Below are 23,499 nucleotides of genomic sequence, written 5' to 3'. Positions count from 1 at the left end.
TAACACGATTATAGGTCAACTTTTGTGAATAGGGAAATAGGGAATTGATTCTTTTTTCATGATATGTAATACATTACCTCAATTTTATGTATAGTTATAGATGATCTTATTAAATTTCAATAGTTTAGGTAAATAGTTACATAGATGACTAAGTGCCATTTGACATGGTATCTAATACAACGATAAAAAGGGCTTTCAAGTATTATGAAGTTATAATTAGAGTTCAAGAAAATGATGAATGAGTCATAGGTCACAATGAGAGGCTTGTAATAGGACAGGTTTGACTACAGTCCTAGGATGTGACGGTGGATGATTCTAAAGTATCTACTTAGGGACTAATATGTTAAAGACTTAAATCCCAGTTTTGATAGATAATAATCTAATGTTTGCATAAAGGCTTTTAACTATTTAATTGTTTGTGAAGGTACACTAATTTTCTGCCACTAAGGTTCTGATTTACACATCGAATATGAAAATCAACATGCCTGAGTGGGGCTCTAGATTTTTGTTGATAAAAATGAAGATATTCATTTTATTTTGCCCACAACTTGAATCTTTTGTAAAGCCAACTATCTTATGTAATCTGATTTCTATTATCTTGCTTTATTTTCATTTTCAAATGTGACAGACGTGATTATTATCTGCACTCTGCTTCTTGATTTTACTGTAAATTTATTGTTTCATGTAATTTTTGGAACTTGAGCCCATGCCATGCAATTGAGTTGCGGTACATGATTTAGATAGTATATGCTGTCTTTCTCTTAGAACTACATATTAATTCGTAGCTGGTCTTTTTCCATCAGATCACCCAACACAAGTGGGCTTGGCCTTTTATGCAGCCTGTGGATGTCGAGGGCCTTGGTTTGCATGACTATTACGAGGTGAGGATGACATAGGGCCTTTTTTGGGAAGGATATTCCTTATTTGGAGACATTAGGACCCGTTTGGTTAGTGTCCATGTCTATCAAAGACATGGACACAGTTACACAGGTTACACACGTTCAATGTTTGTTTTGTAAGACATAAAAATGGAGAGACACGGTTACACACAGAGATACACAAAATACACGTATTTTGTGTCTCGCTGAAATGATAAGACACGGTGAGACACAATTTAAAACTTAATTTTGGACAAATTTATCCTTAATATTTTTTTAAAATTCTAATTTTATCCTCATTTATTTAACCTTTTTAGTCTCTTCTTCTTCTACACTGCCTCAGCATCCTTCTTCTTCTCCTTCACGCACTTTCATCTTCCATTGTAGTCATTTTTTTCTTCATCCTCCACTACAGCTACTTTCTTCTTCTGTTTCTGTTCCTCCCTTGACCCTCGAATCTGGCCACCAAACTTCTTCTTTTTCCTTGAGTCTGACCAGCAAAATTTCTCTTTCACGTCTGACCGTAAAACTCCTCTTGTCTTCGTGCCTCTTCTTTGCTAGTCATGGATGTCACCACGTCACCCCGTTCTCGCCATTGCAGATCGTCGTTGACACGGGTCTCATTGCGTCACTGCCATGGATCTCATTGCTTCACCACCACCATGTTTCAGATCTATTCCAGCTCCCTCTGTTTTCTTTTTTTTTTTTTGCTAGATCTGCAGTTTCTCATCACCTTCTTTGCTTCTGTCACTTTTCTCAACCCTCATCACATTCTTCTCACTTTTATTTCTGTTTATATTTTAATTGCCGATCAGTTTTTAATTTGAATTGTTAAACTAATAATTAAGTTTTTTGATGATATTGATTTGGATTGAGGTTGAAAAATTAGCATTGGTGTTAGAAACAAGTGATAATAATAGTAGCAGTGATGGTTATGTTTAGGATAAAATAGACATTTGAATTAGATATTGTGTCTTGTGTATCATCACCAAACATAATAATAAAATTTGATTTGTGTCTATGTCTACTTGTGTATTTGTGTTTATGTCTTTGTATCTAAAAGACACTAACCAAACACAGCCTTAGGGTGCGTTTGATACGTGTCCCAGGACACTGGACAGGGATATAGAGACAGTAGGGATGGAGACACAAATGTTATGTCTCTGAATTGTGTTTGGTTATAGTAGATAGAACTGAAAAAATGTCTTTGTCTAACAATTGGTCAAAATGAACAAAACTCAGAGACACGTATAAAATACCAAAACTACCCTTTCTAATTAAAAATTAAAAATTACTCCAACCTACACTTCTTCTCTTCCTCCCAGCAGCAACAACACTCACACACCCCCCATCAGATCCCAACCTCTTGTGTCTCCTCCATAATCTTTCTTTCTGCTGCCACCACACACCTCCACTAATCTCTCCTCCCTCTACCTTTATCCTTCTCTTTCCCAAAACCAAACCAAAACCACTCTTCCATTCCCTTTCCACCACCTTCAAATTTGTCACTCTTAAATCATGCCTTTTATTCTTATAACCTCCATTTCCGTTGTTCCCTTCAAATGTAAGAGAGAAAGAAGGAGAGGCAGAGGAGGAGGAGGGTTAGAGGAAGGGTAAAGTGACAGAGAGGTAGAGGAAGAATGTTAGGCTGTAGAAAACCAACAAGACAGAAAACTTAACATTGTAGAAATGGGGTGTTACGTTCGATAAGTGGACAGTAAAAGAATAGGGATAAATGTATTAGAGAGAGAATTGTGATAGCGCATACTACGGAAACGGTGGTAGAACCTTGCCTTAGATGGTTTTGGCATATGCAAAGAAAGCCTATAAAAGCCCTGAAAATATTAGATGGAGGGTACGCCGGTAGCTAGGGTGTAGAGAAAGATGAAAATTTATATGTGAAACTATTTAAATAGATCCAGTTTTTAATATGCTTGCATGTAAACATAATTTATAACGAGACCCTAGAATTGCTTGATCCTTCTTGGCAACTTCATCAAATTGGACAAGACTTGGTTGTTAATTTAACTTTTCTCTTTCATAAATATATTTTATTATGAAAAGAAATTTCATTTTTTTTAATATGTGACATATAGTTGTCGTTTTGGATCAATAGGCTTTTAATTAAGTTAAGGATCTTTCATTCGATACTGCATATTTCAGGAATCTGATGCTCCACAGAAATTTCTTATGAATTTGGTTAATCTGTTGGGTGTGGTGCATATTAGGTCATTGACAAGCCAATGGATTTTAGTACCATTAAGAATCAAACGGAAGCTAAAGATGGTACAGGATATAAGAATGTTCGGGAGATATGTGTTGACGTGAGGTTAGTTTTCACGAATGCCATGAAGTATAATGACGAAAAAAGTGATGTCCATGTGATGGCAAAAACTTTGCTGGAAAAGTTTGAGGAGAAATGGTTGCAATTTCTGCCAAAAGTTACTGAAGAGGTAAAGTCCTTTTTCTCTTAATTATTATTATTATTATTATTAGAACCTCTGATGGAATAAGCTTAATTCTTGTGAATTGTTTTCCCTGATATTAATGATTGTACTTGAAATACACGAATGAAGTGAGAGAAAGATTGTGTTTTGGATGAATTCCTTGAGAGAATCATCTCTCAGCGTCAATATATATATATATATATATACATAGGTACAGAAATAAAATTCCTTAATACTAGGAGATACAACAGAATCAGATATCTAAAAACGGAAACTATATCAAAACAGAATAACTTATATAAAGCCTATATCTCTCAAAATAACTTATATACAGCCTATATCTCTAATCTGATATTCAACACTCCCCCTCAAGCTGGAGCATATAAATCATATGCACCAAGCTTGTTACATATGTATTGTATCCGAGGACCCCGGAGAGCTCTGGTGAAAATATCTGCAAGTTGATCGTTGGAGTTGATAAAGGCTGTTACTATTTCCCCACTTTGCAACTTCTCCCTTATGAAATGGCAATCAATCTCTATGTGCTTGGTCCGTTCATGAAACACAGGGTTGGAAGCAATATGTAAGGCAGCTTGATTATCGCACACCAGTTCCATCTTACTCGGCTCACAAAACTTAAGTTCCTTAACTAATTGCTTCAACCATACAAGTTCACATGTGGCAAGTGCCATAGCTCTATATTTAGCTTCCACACTAGATCTTGCTACAGCATTTTGCTTCTTACTCTTCCAAGATATCAAGTTTCCACCAATAAAAACACAATAACCAGATGTAGAACGTCTATCAGATGGAGATCCTGCCCAATCTGCATCAGTATACCCAACAATCTGGTTATGTCCTTTATCTTCATACAACAAACTTTTTCCTGGAGCACCTTTGATATATCTAAGGACTCTAACAGCTGCGTCCCAATGACTATCGCATGGGGAGTCAAGAAACTGACTTAGGATACTTGTGGCATATGAAATATCTGGCCGAGTGACTGTCAAATAATTCAATCGGCCAATTAATCTGCGATATCTACCAGGATCTGCAAGAGGTTCTCCTTGATCTGGACTAAGTTTTGTGTTGGGATCCATTGGTGTATCTACAGGTCTAGAATCCAACATTCCAGTTTCTTCAAGAATATCCAGAGCATATTTTCTCTGTGAGATACAGATCCCAGCATTAGATTGTGCCACTTCAATTCCTAGGAAGTATTTTAACTTCCCCATATCTTTAGTCTGAAAGTGATCAAACAAGTGCTGTTTTAACTGAGTGATTCCCTCATGATCATCTCCAGTAATGACAATATCATCCACATAAACAACTAGATATATGGAGGTCGTGGAGGAAGAATGACGGGAGAAAATTGAATGATCTGCTTCACTCTGAATCATGCCAAATTTAGAAATAACAGCACTAAAGCGACTAAACCAAGCTCGAGGGGATTGTTTCAAGCCATATAAAGATCGGCGTAAATGACTTACTAAGCCGGAAGACTCCCCCTGAGCAACAAACCCGGGAGGTTGCTCCATGTATACTTCCTCCTCGAGATCACCATGTAAGAAAGCATTTTTAATATCAAGTTGATGAAGAGGCCAATGGCGAATGGCAGCCATAGAAAGAAAAAGACGAACAGAGGCTATCTTCGCAACATGAGAGAAGGTATCACCATAGTCCAAACCAAAGATTTGAGTGTGGCCCTTAGCCACAAGGCGGGCTTTTAATCGATCAATGGTTCCGTCTGAGCCGACCTTAATAGTATAGATCCAACAACAACCCACAGTAGATTTGCCCGGTGGCAATGGAACAAGATCCCAAGTACCAGTAGAATGTAAGGCAGACATCTCCTCAATCATAGCCTGGCGCCACCCTGGATGTGAAAGAGCTTCTGCTGTTGTTTTGGGTATAGAAACAGAAGACAAAGAGGAGGTAAAAGCATAGTGCGAAGATGATAAACGATGGTAACTAAGAAAATTATAAATAGGATTAGGATTACGGGTGGAACGAGCACCTTGTCTGAGAGCAATAGGAGGACTACTGCTAACTCCCGAAGAAGGATCCAAGGACAGTTCAACCACGGGTTCAGGAGATGAGTTATCTTGGACTGCAGGCAGTGGGCGGCGATGATAAACCTGGAGAGGCTTTGTGGGAATAGGAGGCCCATCTAAGTAAGGAACAGGAAGCACCTCCGTAATGGAAGGTGAAGTGAGGTCGGGTGCAGAGAAAAAAGGGGTATTCTCAAGAAAAGTGACATCTGCAGACACGAAGAAATGATTAAGAGCTGGAGAATAACAACGATAACCCTTTTGAAATCGAGTCTACCCTAAGAAAACACATTTGATAGAGCGAGCAGTTAACTTGTCTTTGCCTGGGATAAGATCATGGATGAAACAAGTACAACCAAAGACTTGTAGTGGAAGAGAAAAAATGTGCTCATGAGGAAATAAAATGGAATGAGGAACTTGATTTTGCAAAACAGAAGAAGGCATACGATTAATTAAATAACATGCAGTCAGAACAGCCTCACCCCAAAACTTAAGGGGAACATGAGTATGGAGAAGAAGAGTGCGAGCAGTTTCAATCAAGTGACGATGTTTACGCTCAGCCACACCATTCTGTTGAGGGGTACGAGGACAAGACAACTGATGTAGAATGCCTTGGGAGGACAAGTAAGACGAAAAGGGTGCTGAAAAATACTCACGAGCATTATCACTTTGTAAAATTTTAATTGAAGTTTTGAATTGGTTTTGAATTTCATAACAGAAAGACTTGAAATGTGCAAATAATTCAGATCTGTCCTTCATTAAATATAACCAAGTGCAACGAGAAAAGTCATCAATAAAGGTGACAAAATAACGAAAACCAAAATGAGAAGTAACACGACTAGGTCTCCATACATCAAAATGAATAACAGAAAAAGGAGACGCAGCTCGTGGATTGACACAACTTGAAAAAGAACTACGAACATGTTTACCTAAATGACAAGTTTGACACTCTAAAGTAGTAAGACGAGATAAACTCGGGACCATAGCTTGTAACTTCGAGAGGCTGGGATGTCCCAGGCGACAATGGACCACGTCCGAAGACTTGACAGTAGCAACAGAAGACACAGTAGTAGTGGGTAAGGCAAGCCGATATAGTCCTTGAGACTCTCATCCTGTACCAATCGTCTGTCCCGTCCCTCGATCCTGCACAATGACGGAGTCAGCAAAAAAGGTAACAGAACAATTAAGAGAACGAGTAAGTTGGCTAATAGAAATCAAATTGAAAGGACAATTGGGCATGTAAAGAACAGATTTCAAAAGTAATGTAGGAAGAGGAGTAGCTTGACCTATTCCCTTAGCACCAATTTTAGAACCATCAGCCAAAGTGATAGAAGGAAGAAATGCAGGGTGTTCAAGTTTAGAGAGGACAGAAGAAGTACCAAAAATGTGATCAAAAGCACCTGAGTCGAGGACCCATGGTCCAAGAGAAGAGGAATGAGAGATACAAGCAACAGAATTACCAGAGTGGGCCAACGAAGCAACGGGAGTAGATGCCTGCTTTGAAGCCTGGTACTTGAGAAACTCATCATAATCATTGCCAGAGACAAATATCCCTTGTGGTTGTGCGGCTGAGTGAACGTCAGATGGGTCATTAGTTTGGACAACATTAGCTACCTTGGTAGGACGACCATGGAGAGCATAACATTTATCCTGAGTATGACCAATCTTATGGCAATAGGTACAACTAAGGCGAGTACGATTACCACGACCATTACCACGACTCCCACGGCCGCCGCGAGTGGGCACTTGAAAGGACACTTGAGAAGAAGATTGGGATGCCAATGCAGTTTGGTCGAAAGTATGGGTCTTAAGAGAGGGGCCGGATTGCAAGAGCCGTGCAAATACGTCCTCAAGGGAAGGAATGGGTGAGGTGCCCAATATTTGTTGCCGAAGAGATTCAAGTTCAGCTGGCAACCCAAGTAACGTAAGTACCAAAAACAGCTTTCCCTGTTGAGCATGATGGTCATTAGCATTAGACACATAGGGAAGGAGAGTCGAAAACTCTTCCTTGACAACTTCCACAGCTCCAACATAAGATTCCATATTAGTTCCTTGAAGCTGCAAACTACACAGCTTCTTAGCAACATGGTAAAGTCTTGCAATGTCATTAGTGTATAAAGCTTTAGCACGGTCCCACACCTTTTTACAAGTTTTGTAAGCTCGAAACATAGTCAGCTTTGGTGGATTAATGGTCTGCCACATAAGGTTACATAGCTGGGCATCAATCTTCTTCCAAGTGGTTTTGTCAGCGGTGCGAACATCATCAACAGATTTAGTAAGGTGGTCTTCATAGCCTTGGCCCATGAACCAAAGTTCCACAGAATCAGTCCAAGAAAGGTAATTTTTGGCACCCATCAATTTTTCAGAGGTCATTGTAGCGGTTCCAGAAACAACAGATGTTAGAACAGCCGGTTTGCCACCATTGGAGTTGGTGTCGGGGGTTACCTCGGAAGACATGATGGCAGACACTCAGAAACGGCCGGAAAACACCTGCAGAAGGGAAACGAGGGCCGGAAAAAGCCTGGGCAGCGGAGCGTGACGTTCACGCGCGTCTGGAGCGGAGGCGCGTGAGGACCACGCGCAGGAAAAGGGGCGGCGTGTGTCGGCGCGTGCGGCGGTTGACACCGGTGAAATTTTGGGGACAGGCCGAACTTGGCTTTCCGGTTCTGATTCTGGGGTTGCTTCGGAGTGGGTCTGATGTTTGACAAGGTTTTGGCCGGAAAAACAGTTTCTGACGAAGAGACACAGCTGATAGTGTCAGCTGGTGGGAAAAGGGAACACGGCTGAGAGATTGCAGCCGGAAAAGAAGAAAAAAAAAAATAGAAACCAGAGCCGGGTCGGAACCCGCTCTGATACCAACTTGAAATACACGAATCAAGTGAGACAAAGATTGCGTTTTGGATGAATTCCTTGAGAGAATCATCTCTCAGCGTCAATATATATATATACATAGGTACAGAAATAAAATCCCTTAATACTAGGAGATACAACAGAATCAGATATCTAAAAACGGAAACTATACCAACACAGAATAACTTATATAAAGTTTATATCTCTCAAAATAACTTATATACAGCCTATATCTCTAATATGATATTCAACAATTGTGAAGGATGGAATTTTCCAAATTCAGTTTTGTTGTGCATTTTCATTAGGTACCTACCTAGATTTTGTCCCCCCTTCTGATGATAATACCTCAATTCTTCTAATCATTTGGGATTATTAAATTTTAGGAAACAAGACGAGAACAAGAAGAAGCTGAAGCACAGTTAAGCATGCAGCTTGCTCAAGAAGCCGCTCATGCCAGGATGGCTAGAGACTTAAGTAACGAGGTATTTGTAAAAGTTCTATGATCTTATTGTTTAGTTTTCATATGGGGGGCGACAGGAAATTTAACACAATGAAGTACAATCTCTTGCAAGCATTTTAAAGATACTTCTTATACATGTCTTGAACTTGCTCAAGAGATTGAACCTTTTATCTTTTCAGCTGTATGATGTTGATGTGCATTTAGAAGAGCTACGGGAGATGGCTGTTAAAAAATTCAGGTTAGCTTTGATACGTCATGTTTTTCCTATGTATTTTGTATTTTTCTAGCTATGAAGTTGTGTGCATGTTTTGTTTGAATTGGAGAAAATGGTTTCAAAGTTACCTTAGTTACTTTATGGTGTAGCTTATTCCCCTTTGTGACACCTTAGGAATGGTGAAATTCATTCTTAATACATCTCAATTTTATGTCAGTTTCTGGGATACATGGGAGTATATTGTAGAATTCACTCTGAAAATGATGAACATTATGCAAGCTAAATTTGATATGGTCTATTGAATTGGATATGAGGTTGGAATAGATAAGCCTTAAAAGCATTTTTGGGTTTCAAAATCAGTTAGATATACTTTTCATGCTTTGAATACAATTTTAAAGTAGACAAGTTAAAGCAAAGTTAATATTTCCTTTGCCTAACTGTTGAACACTTGAACTGCTATAAAAAAGCCAGATTATATAACCTTTTTTATATTTGGAGTTGGAGATGTACATGGCATCACGATGGTCCTTGGACTTAAAACAATTCCATTAATTTGTTAATCCTTTTAAGTTTGAATTCTATTCCTTGATTATCTTTAAATGAAAATATAATTGAAGATGAACCGTACTCAATCATCCCTATTCTCCGTGCCGCCCTTGCCTCGTGTTTTAGTGACTTATTTCTTGTTATATCTTTCTCTGTCTTCAAAAGAGACATGACTTTGTTTTATCACCCCCATATGGCTAAGTTTGACAATATTGGTTGCAGGAAAATGACAACAGATGAAAAGAGAAAGTTAGGCGCGGCTCTTGCTCGGTTGTCACCTGAAGATCTAAGTAAAGCATTGGAAATCGTCGCCCAAAATAATCCGAGCTTCCAAGCAACTGCAGAAGAGGTGGATCTCGACATCGATGCTCAGGTAATTTATCTATATACTTCATTCCAAGTGTCACAATTTCATCCATTTGTTTCCCTTCATAAATCTTAAATAAAAAGATAATAAGAAACAAATGGATCTGTTTTCTGTTTTTCTTGCTTTCGGTTCATGCAGTTGGGGGGATATTATATTATGAGTATTTTAACGATTTATGCATTGTTTAAGCAGAGCCAGTCGACCTTATGGAAGTTGAAATACTTTATAGAGGAGGCTTTAGAAAAACAGAGCAAGAATTCAGGAAGCACCAGTGGCAATGAAAATCATAACAACAAAAACAAACGTAAACAAGAGTTATGTGATGCTGTTGCCAAAGCTTCTAAGAACAAGAAGCCCACTTGAAAGGTTATTTGGAGAAAGGGTTTTGCGTTATGTTATCTCCAACGAGTTATAATCAGCCCCAAAAATGAAAAAAGGATAAAACATAAAAAGAAAAAAGAAATTGAGTTGTAATGCACATGGAGTCGAAAGCAAGCCGATAGTATAAAGGTTCAGAAGGCTTTCAAGTATTCCAGATCTTCGTTATTTTTGGTGGTGGTTTGTCACATATAAGAATAAGATGGATCCGTATTCCATGTACCCCAGCTAAGTAGTAGAAGCAAGCAAAGGAGTTCTTAATTTTGATATTGGGTTTATAGTAGTGTTTTTTAATAATAATGTGTAAAATTTGGTGTGTTTTTTTTTTTTTTTTTTTTATTGATAGAAAACCTACCCTTCGATTTGTAAATAGACACAAAACTTACCATTTGATTTGTGAAGTAACACAAAATCTACCTTTTGATTTGTGAATTTTAATTTTTAAAAATTTTTAAAACACAAAATCTACTCTCGATTTGTGTTTTAGCATTGAAAAATTTTTTAAATGTGCAAATTGGACATTTCGATTTGTGATTATCTCTATATTAAATTAAAACACATTACTTGATAACCGAGAATAACACAACAATAATTTTCATATAAAAAAAACTACCGCAAGCAAAATGTCTATTGATATCATAGTTGTTAGAACTGAATCGATGATTGAATTGGTCAAGTTACTGGTTCATTGGTTTATTAGTTCAATTGATAAATTATTGGTTGAACCGGTAAAATCGGTGTCACGTAAATAAAAAATATAAAATAGTTAAAAGTTTAAAATTAAAATTTAAAATACATAACTTCACTAACATTTTATGAAAGAATTAAGTCTCAAATTCTAAAAATAACCAATAAAAAAAAACATATAATTTTTCAGTAAGACTGCAATAGTATCTTAATTTGACACAATAAAAGTAATAATTAATTCACAAATTTTATCATCTAACTATAATATCAGTAGATTTTAACACTAACATCAAAATAAATAACCTTAATCACAATACTAGCATTAAAATAAATCAAGCAGATTAATAAAGTTTTAGTAAAATTTATATTTATATTGATAATGGTATATAATTAAAATATAATTAATTTAAAAAATAGAGAATACAAATTTAAATTAAATTAGATATCTATAAAATTATGTAATTGAATGTATACTATATAATTAATATTTGTCATTTATAATAGTAAGAAGCTTCATGGTTGATTGGCAAGTGTGCATCGTTGCACCTTGAAGGTTATAAGTTCCAAACCTGGTGGAGACATTTTGAATAATTTTTCAAACAGACCGGTTCGGTTTGCACCCATTTTTACCGATTTTGACCGATTTGTTCCGATTCTTATCGGTTCATAGCGGTTTTTTTTCTTAAACGGTTCAAGAAGTAAATCGAACCGGTTTAGAATCTGATTCATTGGTTTTCTGGTTGAACCGGCCAGTCCGGTTCAGTCTTTACAACTATGATTGATATATACCAAAAATAGACATTCAGATTTGAATTTTCTTTTATTTAAACAAGGCTAAAAAGCCCAAAGAAGATTTCAAAACGGAAACTATATGGGGTAAAAAAACTCCCCCAAACATCTATGACCGAAAAAAAAATACTCCCCTAACATCATCAGCAACTATAGTTTTTAGATATACTTGAGGTGTATTCACAAAGTGATAAGCCTGATGGAGACGTTGGGGTCGGTCCATGGATTTTCTTTTCTTTTATCGCATTTTCTTCAAAAGATTGAAGGGAGATAGTGCATCAAGCTGTTCGCAAAGGCCAACTTGTTCCTCTTCTCCCAGGACCCCAAATGAGAAAATCCTAGGAGAACCGCCGACTCCAACTACTGTCCATGTACGATCTTACTAGATCTTACCAACTACCCATCCCGCCTTCTCTTTTCTGTAAACTTTCTTTAGCCGTTAATCAGTTACTTTGTTACCCTCTCTATAAATATGGATGAGGTTGATATCCCAATTTGAGCACAACTCTCCCCAATGCCATGGATAAGAGAATCTGGGTGTTCCTTCCGGTACTCCTTTTTGGAGATAACGTTCAGGACTGCTTTTGAATCCATTTCCACCACTATTTGACATTTATCGGTGATACTAATACAAATTTTTTTTGTAATTAATTCTAACCAAGTTGGTTTAGTTATTGATTAGACTAACAAAAATTACATACACAATCTAATGCATGATATGCCAACGAGCTATAACTCAAACGACATAATCTCTCCATCTTCATCTAGAAGTCTCGAGTTTGAGTCTCACTCCTAGCTTTGACAAAAAAAAAATCTAATGCATGATATCAGACCCTAACAAACTTTTCTTGAATTCAGTTTCTGATTTTAACGTTGTAGAATATTACAAGAGTAAAACAGTTGTATAAATCAAAAGCAACCCAATATTACATGAATCACCCAAAACAAAAAACGTTACTTGGATGTCTTCATGTATATATTTATGTAAATCCAATGTACTGAATTTGATTTACACATTTTAGTAGTAAATCAAATTACATAGAGCACTTTATTTAAACATAAATCGAATTCATATAATTCGAATGATATGAATTCGATTTATGTTTAAATGTAATGCTCCATGTAATTCGATATACATTAATTCGATTTACTATTAAAAGGTGTAAATCGAATTTAGTAATTTCGATTTACGTAAATATATGCATGAAAACATTTAAATAATGTTTTTCGTTTTGAGTGATTTACGTAATATTGGATTATTGGATTGCTTTTAATTTAAATAAGTGTTTTACCCTAATTACAAATTTCTTGGTTCATATATTCACAATCTTTATATATTGCTTTAGTTTCTGTCTTTTACCAAGTTGTTTGTTTTGTATAAAGTGATTCAGATTTTATGTGAATGGACTTTTTATGCTAAGATATAAAAATTTGGGTAAACTATTAAAAATGACATCCGATTTTGGAGATGCTAACAAAAATAACCCTCAATTTTGATAACGATAATATCTTTAAAATATTATAAAATGCGATAAAAATAATTAAAAATAATATTTTTTATTAGTGACAAATGTCTTTTGTATTTAGCAACTATCTTATGCATTTGATTTAAAATTTTGTAGAAATATTTGCATAAATACTTAAAAAGTACATACAACAAATTGAATAAAAATTTGATCTCTAGATTTTTCTTTATTTTTTAATAGTATACTTGGTCATTGATAAAAAAATCGCAAAAAATATAAAATCAACAAATTTTAAGGATAAAATTGTTTCATTTGTCTGATCATATTTGTAAAAAAGTGCATTAAAATTCACTCTTTTAAATACTTTTTGAGAATATATATTTAACGTTGGTATTTTTTCATGTTTCAAAATACTTTTAGAATATTTTTGTTATTAACAAAAGTGGGGTGTTTTCGTCCGTGCTTTTGAAAATCGAGAGAGATTTTGGTAGTTTATTCCAAAAATTTTCTGTTTTGTTAGTAATTTTTGTGTTGTTAGCGGTTTGTGTGTTTTATTATCAATTGGTTTATGTTCACTTAATATTTTCTATGTTTAACAAAAGTAACTTTTATGTTTTATTGAACTAATCGATTTCCGTGTTTGCTGGAAGCAAATTTATGTGTGTTTGTAAAAATTTGTTTGGTTTTGATTATTGTGTTTAAGGCACTAAATTTTTACTTAAAATTATTTTGTTAGTTTTTATAGATTTATTAAATTTTTAATTAAGTTATTATACTTTTTTTTTTAATTAGATCTCTATATTATTTTTAATTTTATAATTAGGTTTTTGCTAATATAAAATGTATTAGTTAGAATTAAAAGAATATTTTTTGTAAATTAAAAGTAATCTATAATTAAAAACTTGATTAGATATTTGACCACATATTTTTAAAAAAATATTCAGTTAATTTTAATGTTTTTGACACAAAAATAACTTAATTACAAAATTAAAATAGTATAAAAAACTAATTAAAAGATAAAAAAGTATAATGACCTAATTATAAATTTAGTGAAACTATTATTACGCGAGTCAATAATCCAGCTAGTTAGTCATTGTGTTTCTTAGTTAACTCCGGCTGTAATTGGTTAGGAGCTGAGGTGGCATGATTAATTATTGGTGTAAGGGTCTTGGCACAGTGAAGTTAGTTAGCTTTCTAAAATTAAGAGTTAGTTACAAATCACTATAAGAAAAATGTTGAGTACTGTTGGATTTATCAACAAAAAAATAAAAAAAAAATTGTCAATATTATGTTTATCGGTGAATTTTCAGTCTGACCAAATTTGACGGTATAAACTTCACTGGAAAATATTTATCATCAAATTTTGATGTCTGTCGGTAACTTGTAGCGAATTTAGCGTCGGAATATGATGGTCCATGTGCAAAAAATCTAATGAACGTTATCGGTAGAAAAAATCCGACGGTAATATTGGCGCCATAAGTTGAGCCTTCGCACCTCTTTACCATCAGAAACATTTGACGGAAAATAATTTTATTTTTTTTTTATGAAAAAAGATGAATGGTCGCTACCATTGGAATTTTCCGTCAGTAAATCCCTGGTTGTGTGGATATTTTTTTAACAATGAATAAATTGGTATTTTATCTGAAAACAATGATTTATATATGACGTAAAATATCAAATATACAGAATGTAAACACGAAATGAAAGTTTGATAATGAAATATATAGGATAGAATTATATTGATATTAATCTTATTCAGATTCATCATCTTCTTCCTCTAGTTTATCATCCTCCTCTTCTGAGGTAATTTCCTGATCATTGAACTCTTCTTCTTCTTCTTCTTCTTCTTCTTCTTCTTCTTCTTCTTCTTCTTCTTCTTCTTCTTCTTCTTCTTCTCCATCAACCCCGTCTTCTTCTCGAAGATCATCGTCGTCCAGTGGTAGTGTGTCGTCATCTTTCCTAAGGTCAATGATGTCATCATCCATAACCACTAAAAAAAAACACGCTGAATACCGTTGGATTTACGGTTGGATTTAGCGGCGACTATTATCGTCGGATTTAGTAGCGTTTTTTATGTTGGATATAGGCAAGATTTAGTTCCTCGATTTATTTACCGTTGGATTTTATGTTCTGACACTAAATTCGACAGTAATCGTTTGCGCGAAATTTTATTTCAGTAGCGCCAACTTTACCTGCGGGTCTTTCGTTGGATTCGGCTGCCGGTATATCGGTTTAGTGAAATACTGCATTTAGGCAACTTACAATTGGAAATTTCTGCCGTAAATCCGACAGTAAAATTAGGGTAAAATTCAAATGCAAACCCTTTCCTCCTCACTTCTGCGAACTCACTCTCTCTCTTCTCTTTCTCCTCTTGTCTTCTCTCTTCGGCCTTGAAGCTGCCGGCATATTCACTGCCAGCTAGAGCCTCCGCCGCCACCGCCGCTGCACCTTGTCGCCGTTGGAGCTGTCGGTCACTGCTAGAGCCATCGGGAACGCCGCCGCTGTTCGCGTTCATGGTCACTGCCGTCGGTGATGGTGATGTTGTCACCGTCATTGCCGACTCCTGTCACCACCATGCCTCCATTTTCCCGCAGCCACTATCAGAGGTAATTTTGGCATAAACTTTTTTTAAGATTGTTTTGTGAGTTTAATGTTTTGTTAAGTAGTTTATGAAATTATTGATTAAATTAGTGTAATGAAGTTTGTGATTAGAATTTGGTATAGTTTTTTTATTATTTTTAGATTTTTTGTTGAGTTTAGGAATTTGTTAGGTATTTAATCAAATTATTGATTAAATTAGTGTAATGAAGTTTGTGATTAGGATTTTCTATGTTAATTTAATATGAATACAAATTAAATTAAGTTAAGGTAGGTTAAATAGGGTGAGATTAAGAATGCCAGAAACTAGTGGAAGACTTTGTTTAGTTTGTTGAATTAGTTTCACCTTGTGACCTTAATAAGTTTTCTTTTTAATTAGGACGATGCTATTTCTCTGAGATCAATTGGAGTTCGCTTCTTCCGTATTCTGTGCATTCATGTTCCAGGTAGGTTTTCTATCTCTAAATATAATTCATTGTTTAAGTTTTATGCCGGACTTACGTTTTGTAGGATAGCATCTTAGGACGGAAGTTGGAGAAAGTCGTGTAGAGGCGCCTTCTCGAAACCCTTGTTTGTTGGAAAATTGTGGAGTTATAAGGGGTTGTGAACTAGAACGGTTAGGATTTGATGTGTTATTAAATTCGTATTTGTTCTAATTTATGTTTGTAGTTGTTTTTTCTATGAAAACTGTTAAATTTATTTGGTGGATGTCTCTGAATTAAGGAAAAATTTTGCTAAAATTCTGTTTAAATTGTTTAAAATATGTTTGGTTTGTGAAAAAAAATGATAATCAGATTTGGTTGGAGATTCTAATTCTCGGAGACCCCTGCTGAATTTTCTAAAAATTTTAATAAGTTGTGTTGTTGGATAAATTCTAGGGTGTTTGTTGCAAGATGATTCCAAGTCATCAACTGTCGATATATGATAGGGACAACAGTGGACGAGGAGGGTTTAAAACCTGAATTCTTTGAGGGGGTTGAAGCATTTGTTGCGTATGTCTTTAACATAGAACCATTTAGATCTCAATGAATATATAGGTATCCGTACTATAAGTGTCGGCTGACTAAGTGGTTAGGACCTTCAGATATAACACTTCACCTCTACCGTAATAGGTTCAACGATGGGTATTGGATGTGGACAGAACACAAAGAAGTGGATGAGCAGAGAATTAACCAGTTGATGAGCAAAAAGTATAGCTCACGGATACCGGCAAATGCACCGGATCGCTCAAGTAATACTACGGTGAGTGGATATCGTTTCCACGAGGATTAACGGATTGAGCACACAAATATCGAGTTAAACAACTAATTAGATTAATAAAATTTGGAATTGATGAATGTTGAAACTTGCTGAAAATTTGAAAGGCTTGAATGCTGGATTGCTTGAGAGCAGTGAATGTCTGGTTGATTGAAAGAAAATATATAATAGAGAAGTCAAGGGTTTCGGAGATGCTTAAGTCTTTGGAAAAATCAAACTTTGTTTACCTATTCTAAAGCATGCAGAGATCTTTTCACAACAAATCTTAATTAACTGATTTCTAATGTCTTGGCTCCTCAGTTTCTCTTCAATCAACCAACCGCCAATGTCTTAGTCAATCAATTAATCGAAGAGGTTAAGCAAAAAATCCGATTTAGTTTGTCATAAGATTCAAAAGTAGTCCTTATGTCAGATTATATGTCACGTATCCAAGCTAGAATCTTATGAGAAAACACAATTTTCAAAAGTTATCTTAATCTGAATTATATGTCATGTATTCAAAACTAGGGTGATTAAAAATCATGTATTGTGTCGCACATTTTAAAAACAATTATGTCTAGTCAATTCAAAAAGACATGTGAAAGAGTTTTCAAGCATAATTCGGATGTTAGTTTTGTCAAAGAAATAAACTCATTCAAAACCGGATTAGCACGCTTGTCGACACTACTAATTCTTTAGGGATGAAGAACGAAACACTCAATCATAAAACAGATCAATTCAATACTTTAAGACGAAAGAAAGCTTAGATTAATAATTCATAGAAACAAAAACAGAACTCCTAACTCTTGGACTAAAGAATTAGTTGCTCATAGTGGATGGAAAAACAACAATGAAATTGTGCTGCAGAAACTAGGTGTTTTCTCTGTGAATGTAATTCATTTATTTATACCTAGGATTTTCTTCTAATTCAAATTCAGAAACTAAATCTTATCTTAATCAGAATAATTAAGATAGCTCCTAATAATTTAAATTCTAGAATTAAAATATAATCAAATCAGATTCAAATCTAATTATTACAGAATTTCTTTAATCTTCAATTCAGAATCACATCTTTCAGGTTAGGCTTTGTTGGGATCATTATTGGCATCGCACAGGGCTTCTCTGGCGTGTAAGTAAGCTGGCTTCCTTGGGCTACACATTGTAAGAACCGAAATAAACGCTTTAATAAAATAATAATTTATCTGCCCAAAATAGGTTCGAAAATATAGAAATGATATTTTGAAAATAAAAGGTGAAATTTGAATTCAATGAATTTTTCTAAGTGGGAAAATGTATCTTTTACAGAGAATTTTTATAAAAATGCGTACCGGCTCTAGTCTAACCGGAATCGCGTGTTGAGAAAAATAAGATTTTGAAAATTGAATTTATTGTTTTGAAAGGACAAAAATAATTGAGAATAAAAAACCGAGCGCTAATTTTAAAGGTTTCAGCCCAAAGTTGGCTAAACGGGCTAAAAACGCTAAAAGATTGGACCGGACCCAAGTTAGGTCCAAGCCCAACATATATATTCAGATTTAAGTGGCCAACCTAGCCACTTTCAGCACAAACAAGAGAGGGGAAGCGCTGGTAAGGGAAGATAGGAGAAGAGGGATTGCTACTATTCATCTCCTCTTTCTTTTGGCAATAACTTGAGCTACGAATCTCCGATTGACGAGCCATTTGCGGCCACGCGAAGCTATTTTCAAGCCCGTCATTTCTAACTAAGGTTTGTAGGTAAGAACTCAAAACTCATGCTCCATTTTGCTGCCATAACATTTTCGTATTTTTATGTTTGGTTTTTGAGTAGATTTTGTGATTTTGTTTGTTTAAGGGTGATCTAGCATTACAATATTGTTTGGTTTTGCCCCTAATCTTATTGGGTAAGGTAAGTCTCTTCAAACTCTTGTGGTTTGATATTTTGGGTTAGCCCTAGTGATATTTTTGTATGTTATATGATGTTAGATTGAGGTTTGGTGTTTGTTGGAGTGAGCTTGGTGATTTTGGACATTTGAGTTTGAGCTTGGTGTTTTGAGTTGCGTGGGAATCGGCCAAGGTATGGTTTCGGTTTTCTTTATTTAATATGTAATATTTCTGGATACTTAGGCTGGTGGACCTTAGGATAGGATTGGATTGGTTGTTGAAAATTGTGGATTGATGATGTATGATGATTTTGATGAATGTGATAATTTTGATGATATTATGATGTTATTGTTAATAAATGATATTGAAGATTGATAATGGTGTTGAATGATATAATTTATGAGGATTGAAGATGTCATAGGATGAATGAGGTTTATGAGTGGTTGGATTGTGCAAATTGGTTAATGTTGATATTTTGATTTGGAAGTTGTGTATTATGTTGGATTTGTGGTGGGAAGAGTTGGAAGAGAATGAGTGGGATAGGTGTTGAAATTAATGAAAATGATATGAAATGGTAAGTTGTTGTGTGTGGTGGTGTTTTATAATGATTGGGTATGTTTTGGTTATGGAATTTGGAAAGTAGAGAACTTTGATGTTTTTGTGTAAAACTTGATTTTTGGTAAACTTTGGCGGATCATAACTTGAGCCTCAATTTTTGAAATTAGTTGAAAGTTACTTCAAATTAAAGATGATTCAAACAGCTTCAAATTGATATAAAGTTTGAGAAAAAAATGGAGTTTTGTATAGGAAGTTATGAACGTTTAAAGTTTGGGGTCTAAAACTGAAATTTTTGCAACTTAACTTTTCTGGAGTTTGATATACATGTGTACGTGGACCCATGCCTCATACGCGGATGGTGGTTTTTGTCCAGCACTCCTGTGTACGTGGCCTAGGTATGAATACGTCAAATGGTCCAATTTTCTTGTATGCATACGCGGACGTACATTTTTCAACGTGTGCGTATGCGGCCCCTGTTTTGCTGAAAAATAATTTTTTTCTTCATTTTTAAGGGTTCGCTAGCTTTCCAAACTTCTTTATCTACTCTTTAAGATTTTTAACTATTAATTAGGCCTTAATATTATTAGAGATGGGTTAGCAAATTAAATTGGTAATTTTCCGTATGAGTTTAGAAGACGGAGACTTAGGTTTCTGAAGTTGTGAGGGAATAGGCAGAGTACTATATTGGTGATGGTTTGAGAGCTTGGGGGTGATGATAACTTGTGAAATTAAGAACTGATGATGGTTATGATGAGTGTGGGTCCCGGAGATAAATGATGAACTTGTTGGTTATTGAAAAAGTGTGCAGGGCACTATATCCCTGGCGTAGCAGATTCTCTACTACATGAGTGTGCAGGGCCTATATCCCTGGCGTGGCAGATTTTTCTGCTGCAAGATTGTACCTGGCACTATATCCCTGGAATGTTGAGACTTGAGAGCTGAGAAAAATTTGAGATGAGAATATGGTGAAGATTGATAACCCTCTTTGCTGTATGAGTGTGCAGGGCCTATATCCCTGGCGTGGTAGATTCTCTGCTGTATGAGTGTACAGAGCCTATATTCCTGGAGTGGTAGAAAGGCTACATTCGAAAGGATGTGTCGGGTTGGCACTATAACCAACATGTGATATCACAGCCAATAGGACAGACATTCATCATGTGCATTTTCTATATGCTTGCTTGCTTTGATTACTTGAGTTATGCCGATTTGAATGACATGCCTAAATGCTAGTTGATTTACCTGCTATATATGTATACTAATTATGTTTTACTTGCTTGCATTACCTGTGATTTTGTCTGGCGTTGAGGAGGATCGGAAGGCGGTGGTGATGAAATCACACGGAGGTTAGGTTGGTGAAGGTTGTGGGATACAGCGGTGTGATTGGTATTAGTTAGAAATCCCCTAAGTTTAGATAACCCTATTTATTTACTGTTTATGGTTTAAATTATTTATTTATGTTAAGCTTGAATATCTGTATCGATGTGAAGTTCTAGGATTGTCTTTGGCATCCAGGAACCTTACATCTTATATATTTGGGCACTGTTACCATATTGAGAACCTCTGGTTCTCATACCATATTCTGTTGTTATTTTTCAGATGCAGGTCGTAACCCACCTCGGTGAGTTAAGAGATGGTAACGGAGCGGAGGATCTTTTATCACTTTTTGTAGTTTGATATATTTGATGTAGTTACTCTCTCATCCTTTGTATTTTTATAACTTTGCTGCCTTAGAGGCTTTATTTCTGAAAACTTTGAGAGATAGGTTGTTGCTGTTTTAAAACTTCAAAACTCTATTGTATTCAGTTTGACTAGCCAGCCTAAACTCCGCAGGCTGTAACTAGTCCTCCTTTCGTATATCTTGTGTATCCTGGAGCTATCGACAAGATTTTATATTTATTATGTCTTGTTCTGTCCGTGCCTACGCGTTTAGTATTGTGTGTGAACGTTTCGCGTATTGTAATTTCGCTTTATGCAAATTTGAGCTTTATTCCTTCATCGGGCTTCTAGTTATATAAATTCTTGGACATATATTATATATTTTAAGCCTTAGAATTGTTGTGGCACTTTGTTATCCTTTGCTTTATGGCTAAAGTTAAATCTTAGGGTATCGGGTTTTTACACGCATGGTACATCCACTAGCAGCATGACTCGCCCTCTTTGGGTTAAGCCTAAGGCGTGGCACGCCTCCTTGCTGCATTGCACGCTGGGCTGGCCTCTTCATGGGATGTGGCACGCCAGCTTCCTCATGTGGCACACCATGCTTTACTTTTTTCATGGATGTGGCACGCCTTATTCTAGGTGTTACACGCCCTGCTTGATTTGGCTCCAGGGCGTGGCACGCCCTCCCCAGCATTGCATGCCTCTGCTTCTTCTCCCCAGGACGTGGCACACCCTGCTCCATGCATTGCACACCTTGTTCAACTCTTCTCTATGTCGTGGCATGGCCATGCCTCTACTCCCTTGCATGGCTTGGATCCTCACGTACATTGCTTGTAATGCTTGCTCTTTTATCATCCTCTCTTTGCTACTTGATTTTCATCTCTTTAATCCTGTATTTCTTTAAAAACACTTTGAAAATACTTATTAGAAATGATACTAAAAAGTAATGAGATTAGAAGAAGATTATACAATTAAACATACAGAAGAAAGAGAAAAACATAAGAAAAATATAATATGAACTACTAAAGATGCGAACGCATCACCAGTCTGCCTCGAATTTCAATATGGCGGGGGGTCGATCAACGAGGGTTCAGGTGGTTAGAGAACCAAACATGTAAGAAATGAATTGGGAAGGTAACCAAGAGAGATACAACAAGATGGTATTTGATACAATAGGTGTTATTGATATGGAAGATGCTGAACAAGAGCCTAACCCAAAGGCAAAGAGCTTTTATCATCTATTAAAATCTGTCGTGAAACTGGTGCACGAAATCGTGATCTTCAACAATGGCGCCAATGGCTTGGTGCTCTCAAACGTGAGTCACACTTTGTCACAATTTCACACAACTAACCAGCAAGTGCACTGGGTCGTCCAAGTAATAAACCTTACGTGAGTTAGGGTCAATCCCACGGAGATTGTCGGCTTGAAGCAAGCTATGGTCACCTTGTAAATCTCAGTCAGGCGGATTCAGATAGTTATGGAGATTTGATAATTAAAACATAATTGAAATATAAACTAGGATAGATATACTTATGTAATTCATTGGTGAGAATTTCAGATAAGCGTATAGAGATGCCTTTCATTCCTCTGAACCTCTGCTTTCCTGCTGTCTTCATCCAATCATTCCTACTCCTTTCCATGGCAAGCTTTATGTAGGGCATCACCGTTGTCAATGGCTACATCCCATCCTCTCTGTGAAAATGGTCCAATACGCTGTCACTGCATGGCTAATCATCTGTCGGTTCTCGATCATACTGGAATAGGATTTACTATCCTTTTGCGTCTGTCACTATGCCCAGCACTCGCGAGTTTGAAGCTCGTCACAGCCATCCCTTCCCAGATCCTACTCGGAATACCACAGATAAGGTTTAGGCTTTCTGGATCTCAAGAATGGCCGTCATGGGTTCTAACTTATACCACGAAGATTCTAATATCTCGGACTCGGTCCTCTGTATTAGATATCTAAGAGATACTCATTCTAGCTTGTTTGCATGTAGAACGGAAGTGTTTGTCAAGCACGCGTTCATAAGTGAGAATGATGATGAGCGTCACATAATCATCACATTCATCATGTTCTTGGGTGCGAATGGATATCTTAGAATAGGAATAAGCTTGAATTGAATAGAAAAACAATAGTACTTTGCATTAATTCATGAGGAACAGCAGAGCTCCACACCTTAATCTATGGTGTGTAGAAACTCTACCGTTGAAAATATATAAGTGATGAAGGTTCAGGAATGGCCGAATGGCCAGCCCCCATGATCTAAGAACTAAACGTCCCAAGATGTCTAATATAATAGTAAAAAGTCCTATTTATGCTAAACTAGTTACTAGGGTTTACAGAGATAAGTAAATAATGCAGAAATCCACTTCTGGGGCCCACTTGGTGTGTGCTTGGGCTGAGCATTGAGATTTACACGTGTAGAGGCTTCTCTTGAAGTTGAATGCCAGTTT

At 36.1% G+C, this 23,499-nt stretch overlaps 1 protein-coding gene across 6 annotated transcripts in view; it reads left to right on the top strand.

Moving 5' to 3' along the window:
- LOC107643783 (transcription factor GTE6) overlaps positions 1 to 10,348 on the top strand; it is a 12,278-nt gene extending 1,930 nt beyond the window's left edge. For 4 of the 6 annotated variants that reach the window (XM_021124232.1, XM_021124233.1, XM_021124234.1 and 1 more), the window contains 6 exons: positions 804 to 881; positions 3,107 to 3,331; positions 8,610 to 8,708; positions 8,809 to 8,924; positions 9,669 to 9,819; positions 10,006 to 10,348. In XM_021124232.1, coding sequence (XP_020979891.1) covers positions 804 to 881; positions 3,107 to 3,331; positions 8,610 to 8,708; positions 8,809 to 8,924; positions 9,669 to 9,819; positions 10,006 to 10,176 — 840 coding nt within the window. In that variant the 3' untranslated portion in view covers positions 10,177 to 10,348. The remainder of the gene's footprint in view (positions 1 to 803; positions 882 to 3,106; positions 3,332 to 8,609; positions 8,709 to 8,808; positions 8,925 to 9,668; positions 9,820 to 10,005) is intronic. The other 2 variants (XM_021124235.1, XM_021124236.1) reach the window with 2 other exon arrangements.

Source organism: Arachis ipaensis, chromosome B05, assembly GCF_000816755.2.
Source record: "Arachis ipaensis cultivar K30076 chromosome B05, Araip1.1, whole genome shotgun sequence".
Taxonomy (NCBI): Eukaryota; Viridiplantae; Streptophyta; class Magnoliopsida; order Fabales; family Fabaceae; genus Arachis; species Arachis ipaensis.
Note: the sequence above shows the minus strand (reverse complement) of the source record. Positions and strands in the feature narration are given on the sequence as shown.